The sequence below is a fragment of the Budorcas taxicolor genome, chromosome 16 (genome assembly GCF_023091745.1).
Source record: "Budorcas taxicolor isolate Tak-1 chromosome 16, Takin1.1, whole genome shotgun sequence".
NCBI classification, from domain to species: domain Eukaryota; kingdom Metazoa; phylum Chordata; class Mammalia; order Artiodactyla; family Bovidae; genus Budorcas; species Budorcas taxicolor.
The window spans coordinates 43,404,172-43,410,620 of NC_068925.1; the positions used below are offsets into that span (position 1 = coordinate 43,404,172).

Consider the following 6,449-nt stretch of genomic DNA (forward strand, 5'->3'; position numbering starts at 1 on the left):
TACTCTAGCTCCAGCGAAACAACGTAACTCTTCTTTCGACAGTGTAGCCACCCGGTCCAGTGTTTCCAGCCCAAGGGTTCAAGCCGGCAGCCCTGACGCCTCGGTGCTCCGACACGCCGCGCCGGGCCCGAGATGTCAGCTCAGGTTTCCCTTGCGGAGTCGGCTACCCCTCACTCCCTCTCGGGCCAGTCTGTGCCTCCCCGAGCCCGGCCCCACGTGGCCGGGGGAAGCTGCCTCACTAGCCTGCTGCCGCAGACGGACGGCCCGCCGCAGCCACTGGACGCCGTGCTGCATGTCGGAGACCAATGAGTGCGCTCGGAGGCCGGAGGGGGCGGGGCCGCCGGGCTGCCGCGCACGGGCGCCGCCACTGGAGGACTTGGGGCCCGCCCCTGGCAACAGGCCCCGCCCCGCCGGCCGGGTTAGGTTGCCGCGCGGGCGGCGGGCGGAGTTGGTCCCGTTGTGCTGCGGCTCCGCGCGGCCTGCAGTCCCGGGCCCGCGCCCCGCACCGCCAGCCCGCCCGCCCGCCATGGAGCCTAGCCCCGACGGCCCCGCCGCCCCCGGCCCCGCTGCCATCCGCGAGGGCTGGTTCCGCGAGACGTGCAGCCTGTGGCCCGGCCAGGCCCTGTCTCTGCAGGTGGAGCAGCTGCTACACCATCAACGCTCGCGGTACCAGGATATCCTCGTCTTCCGCAGGTACCCGCGCCCTCCCGGCCCCGCGCCCCGGCCGCCCGGCCCCGCGCAGCCCGCCGGCACTCCAGCCCTGGGCTCGGCCCAGCCTGACCCTCTTCCTGCCGGACCCCTGTCTTGCGCGCTTTACCTCCGGACGCCCCCGGCCGTCTCTGCCCGCTCCTTCCCCTGCAAAACTGTCAGAAGTTCTCGTGAGCTAGGCCCGTCTCTTCCCTCCGTCCCCTCCCCAACCCGCATCCTTCTCGCTGGGCTGGGGACCGGCTTTTCGGGCGGTCCACCTCGGCGGGGAGGGAGCCGGAATCTGCGCCGACCCGCTGCGCCGAGCTCCACGTGTCAGTCCCGGACACGTCAGAGCCGGGACCCCGCGTCCAGCCTCCACCCAGCGGGCCCGCCCGCCGATCCTCGCCACGTGTCACCCCCCGGACTCACCCCTGGAGCCCCCTCGGCAGGTTGGGAGAGATTCTTCTCACCCTGGGCGAGTGGGGGGCACGTCGCCCCCTTCCCGTGGAGCCCAGGTCGCTGACTGTCACTCCTGCCCTCAGTAAGAGCTACGGGAATGTGCTGGTGTTGGACGGCGTTATCCAGTGCACGGAGAGGGACGAGTTCTCCTACCAGGAGATGATCGCCAACCTGCCCCTCTGCAGTCACCCCAACCCACGCAAGGTACCCCATCCCAGCTAGATCCAGCCCTGGGCCCAGGGATAGCCCCCACAGAACAGTGCTGGGGGCCCCAGGAGTGCCCAGTGCTCAGCCCTCCCCAAAAGGTTGTCAGAGAAGTAATAGCCAGGAAGAGGGGCCTAGAGGGGAGGAGCTGCCCATTTCACAAGGGGTAGGGGCTAACACCCGGGCTGAGGGTGGACAAGGGGAAAAGGGGACAAAGTGGAAGATGAAGTGATTAAGTCTGTGACACCGGGGAGCTGAGAAATTGTTCCAGGGAGCTCTGTCTGCTCAGTGCCGTTTAGAGGGCAGAGAGGCCGGCCACTGACTCCTGCTGGAGCCTATTTGGTGGGGCTCCTGCCCCGCTCCTGGCTGATTCTTCGTCCCCTTGGCAGGTGCTAATCATTGGGGGCGGGGACGGAGGCGTCCTGCGGGAGGTGGTCAAGCATTCCTCTGTGGAGTCCGTGGTCCAGTGCGAGATTGACGAGGTGAGCGCACAGCTGGGTGGGTCTGGGTTCAAGCCCCAGTTTGCCCTGAACTGGCTGTTTACCACCGGGCAAGTTGCTTAACCTTTCCAGGCCTGTTTCTTGGTCTCAAAAGCACGTTGGAGGCTTCAGTAGGAAAAGCAGACAGGAAAGCACTTGGTACACAGTAGGTGTGCCGCTGATGCTATTTCTTAGTAACTCTGAGAGCTGATGCTTCGCAGAAGTCCCAGGGCACTCCTGTCCTTTACAGCAGCTGGGGACTTTCATGAGCATTTAGGTGCCAGATTCACTGGTGCATCAGCAGGTCTAGCCCTGGCTCCTTGGAGTTGACATTCAACTTAGGAGTCAAAGGGTTATCTGATAAAAGGTGTGTGTAGTGAGACATACAGGCCAGGTGGAATTCCAGCCCTCTGAAATAGTAAGGAAGCCACTCTCCTGGGGCACTTGGGTTTGGGGAGGGGAAGCAGGGGTCGTGGAGGTGTGGGCCAAGCTGCTGGTAGTAGTCAGCCCTCTGAGAAGAGGAGGTACCAAGCTGCTCCCTGCTGTACAGATGTGCAAACTGAAGTTCAGAAAGAATGGCTTGTCTAAGGTGAATCAGGCTCTGAGAAGGGGTCCCACTCAACTCTGGCTCCAGGGTCCATAACCCCTGTGGCCCAACCTGTTACCTCCTGTCCCCTCCCCAGGATGTCATTCAAGTCTCCAAGAAGTTCCTGCCTAGCATGGCTGTTAGCTACTCCAGCTCAAAGCTGACCCTACACGTGGGTGATGGTTTTGAGTTCATGAAACAGAACCAGGACGCCTTCGACGTCATCATCACTGACTCCTCAGATCCCATGGGTAAGCTGGTTGGCCTGGGGCCTCTGGCAGCCACCAGAGGGGAGGCCAGCATCTCCATCTGTGTCCCAAGTCCGAGTTGCAGAATAGAGGACGGAGGGGCCCTCCAGAACTAGTGCAGCTCTTTTCCCTTCTGAGGTGTCACCTAGCCCCTCAAACATGGCTCAGCAGAGTAGGGGCACTAGGCTACTGCCCAGAGTTGGTTGAGAGCCTGGAGGAGAGTGGGGCCTTGGTCCACTGAGGCCCCAGTTTCCTTCTCAGTCTCCTCTCTGCCCCTGACAGGCCAGCATCAGGATGTGTGCAGGGATCTCATCTTTTTTCTTTTCTTTTTTAACACTTAGTTTTTATTTGGCTGCACTGGGTCTTAGTTGCAGCACGTGGGATCTAGTTCCCCCACTGGGGATCAAACTCGAGCCCCCTGCATTAGGAATGTAGTCTTAGCCACTGGCCTACCAGGGAAGTTCCATGTGATATAGTCTTAAACCAAGGCCCAGGCTGGAGACTGCCCTGATGCAGTGCTGACAGGAATCCCGCAGGAATGGGGTTAAAACGTAGAGCCCCTCCGCACTGGGGCACTGGATCCCTGCACCCCTCCAAAGCACCCTCTTCATGGTTGATTTCTGAGTTCCACAGGCCTGGCTTTCAACTCCCACCTCTGCCCCCTGGTGGCTGTGTGGATGTGTATCTTGGGGTGAGAGTGGCCCTCATGCCCCCAGAGGCAGGCTCAGGCGGTGTCCCTTGGTGCTTGTGCCCTGCCCCCTCCCCGCCGCTCCCCCCCCCCACCCACCCGCCGCCTCTGCAGGTCCTGCTGAGAGCCTCTTCAAGGAGTCCTACTACCAGCTCATGAAGACTGCCCTCAAGGAGGACGGCATTCTCTGCTGCCAGGGTGAGGGGGCTAGGGTGGACTGGGTGCTGCTGGGTAAGCCGGGCTCCTGCCGGGAGGGGTCCGGCTGGGGCTGGACCGGGCGCCGCCCCCAGCCAGCGCTGACATCGTCTGGCCGCTTGCGCCCCTCGCCCCACGCGCCGTAGGCGAGTGCCAGTGGCTGCACCTGGACCTCATCAGGGAGATGCGGCAGTTCTGCAAGTCTCTCTTCCCGGTGGTGGACTATGCCTACTGCACCATCCCCACCTACCCCAGCGGCCAGATCGGCTTCATGCTGTGCAGCAAGAGCCCGGTGAGCCGGAGCGGGCTGGCCCCCGGGGGGGCGCGGGAGCCTGGCAGGTGGGCCAGGAGAGCATGTCTCTGAGACACACCCCTGTCCCCAGAGCACCAACTTCCGGGAGCCCGTGCAGCTGCTGACGCAGAAGCAGGTGGAAGAGATGCAGCTGAAATACTACAACTCCGATGTGCACCGGGCAGCCTTCGTCCTGCCTGAGTTTGCCCGGAAGGTGAGCCCCACCACCCCCCCCCCGAGGGGCAGGGGGTACCCAGGGCTCCCTGAAGGGCCATCTTGCTCATCCCCCCCAGCCCAGCCCCCTCCTGACGAGGCCTTGTGTCCTTCCAGGCCCTGAATGATGTGAGCTGAGCCCGGGTACTGCTGCTGACACTGCCCACGACCTCGGACAGGGAGCCTCTGGGGCACCTGGGTCCCACCAGCCCTGGACAAGACTTCTGCTGGCTTGCCCACCAACTGACTGTTACAGGCCCCAGAACGCTGTCCGGCTGGTCCTGCCGGGTGGACTGTCTGTCTTCCTCTGGGTGGCGTTCAGCCACCAAACCTATACCAGCTGTGTACAGCATCTCCCCCACCTCTGTTGCCCCTCACTCACCAAACACATGTATTTATAACACAATTCTGGATTGTGTGTCCCTGGACTTCAGATGGGCCCAGGCAGGGGCTACCTCAGCCATTGGTAGGTTCTCCTGTGTGCCAGACCCTGAGTTGGACCCCCTGTCTGGCCTCCAAGTATCTGCTGTGGGAGCAGGCAGGCTTCTCCCTGTGTGACCTTGGGCCAGCCCCTTGTGCTTTGTAGGACCCAGAGATGCAACAGTCATCGCACTGGCCCAAGTCTGTCCTGAGAAATGGCCCTTAATCATTCCATCTTCAAGCCCCACACAAGGTTGGTGGTGTTAGACCCGCGGGGTCTGGGCTGGGGAGTTGTCAAAATCAAGGGATTTGCCTTCCCTTGGGGCTGCACAGCAGGGCTCTCAGAAGAATCTGGGCCAGGTCCCATCGTGGGGAAGGTGGTGGTGATGACCCCAGAGGCAGCCGTCTGGAGCTTGGTTGGGATCCAGTTCCTTAGGCGTGCACATTTGGTACCTTTACTTGGCTCAGATTTTAGACCTGGGTTCAAATCCTGCCTCGCCTCCTCATGAGTGTGCCCTCTGGTAAGTTCCTAGAAACTTCCCCCAAGTGTTGAGAGGCTGAGAAAGCAGGTGCCGGCAGCTGCCCACGAGGACTCTGTGGGCGCAGGACTGTCCCCTCTCCAAGGTGCTGAACCTGCAGACGCCTCAGCCCTCCTGGCTGCCAGGACTGGGGCTCTGATGGTGGGACCAGAGTCACCACAACAGGGTACAGATTGGGGAAGGGGGCCTTTAGCCCACTCCTGACTCAGGATTGGGAAGGAAAGTCCTCACTCCTTGCAGGAGTTGGCCTCACCAATCCCGACCCCACATCTGCCCTCGGCAGCGGTGTGGCCAGGAAACATGTTAACTGAGAGACTGAGGGGCCAGGGAGCAGGACAAGAGAGTCACTCCAGCATGCTGGTAGTTCGAGGGTTCCCCCAACCCCACCCCTACCCTGGGCACCCAGTTGGGAGTCCCCTCTCAGCAGGGCTAAGACTGCAGTCATAGTGGGAGTGGGAACAGGGGTCCAACTCTGCCACCTACTCCTTTCGTGGCCTCAGGCCAGTCACCACCCTCTCTGGGCTTCTCCATGGTCCTGAAGCTCTTGGACTGTGAGCACTTTTTGATATTCATCCCTGGTCAGCAAGTCTGACCCCAAGCTGAGTTCCCCATTCCACTCCGAGTCTTCCTCCCTGGGAGGCCCGGTGAAGTCAGGACTTATCTGGGCTACAAGGTGAGTCCCAGGCAAAGGAAGACTAGAGATGGCCAGTTGAGGAGCACTGTCCTGTCACCTGCTTTAATTCCTTTAACCTTAAGAAAGGAAGGTAGATGCTATTAACTCCACATAACATCAGGTGACCTGCCAAGGCCACACCAGGCTGTAGGCCTCCTAGGAGCTGCTCCACTCCATATGCAGAGGCAGCTCAGCTTAAGGACCCTGGTGCTCCCAGCAGGGTGTCTGCCCGGACCTCCACTCTTCGTGCCCCACCTCCCCGTCTTAGGCCCGTCAGTGACCAAGCTCCAGGAGGGCCCATCTTGAGTATGATCAGAGGAATGAAGGAAGGCAGTGAAAATGGGTTCCATCTCAGGGGATACTGGACCTGGGTCACACTGACTGACTTAGAAGTGTTAGTTGCTCAGTCATGTCCAACTCTGAAACCCCATGGACTGTAGCCTGCCAGGGTCATCTGTGCATGGAATTCTCTAGGAGAAAATACTGGAGTGGGTTCCCATGCTCTACTCCAGGGTATCTTCCCAACGCAGGGATCAAACCCCAGGCTGCCACATTGCAGGCAGATTCTTTACTGTCTGAGCCATCAGGGAAGCTTGTGACTTATAACTCCTGACTCAGTTATCCTGTCTGTAAAATGGGAGCAATTGTCCTAAACGGTTACAAGGTTTCATCAAGGAGCACATGTCAGATGGTTCTCACTGAGCTGGTGGAAATCAGAATTCTTTCTCAGGGCAGGGGAAGAAGAAAGGGCCCAGGCTTCAAAATA

The 6,449-nt window shown here is 60.7% G+C and overlaps 1 protein-coding gene across 2 annotated transcripts; it reads left to right on the plus strand.

The window, feature by feature from the left end:
- The first annotated feature begins 517 nt into the window (after positions 1-517).
- SRM (spermidine synthase) lies at positions 518-4,447 on the plus strand. 2 transcript variants are annotated; one of them, XM_052653913.1, is made up of 8 exons: positions 518-693; positions 1,230-1,350; positions 1,740-1,832; positions 2,513-2,666; positions 3,466-3,549; positions 3,693-3,838; positions 3,930-4,052; positions 4,169-4,447. In XM_052653913.1, exons 1-8 carry the CDS (start codon positions 527-529, stop codon positions 4,187-4,189), a joined length of 909 nt encoding a protein of 302 aa, XP_052509873.1. In that variant the 5' UTR covers positions 518-526; the 3' UTR covers positions 4,190-4,447. The 2 variants fall into 2 exon arrangements, with proteins under 2 accessions (XP_052509873.1, XP_052509874.1); XM_052653914.1 differs by lacking the exon at positions 1,740-1,832.
- The last annotated feature ends 2,002 nt before the right edge of the window (positions 4,448-6,449 follow it).

What these genes read in the sequence shown, in the direction of transcription:
- SRM (XM_052653913.1), top strand. Translation starts at nt 527, where the DNA reads ATGGAGCCTAGCCCCGACGGCCCCGCCGCCCCCGGCCCCGCTGCCATC. An exon ending in GATATCCTCGTCTTCCGCAG is followed by an intron (nt 694 to 1,229) that starts GTACCCGCGCCC and finishes TCCTGCCCTCAG; the next exon opens with TAAGAGCTACGGGAATGTGC. An exon ending in TGACTCCTCAGATCCCATGG is followed by an intron (nt 2,667 to 3,465) that starts GTAAGCTGGTTG and finishes CCGCCTCTGCAG; the next exon opens with GTCCTGCTGAGAGCCTCTTC.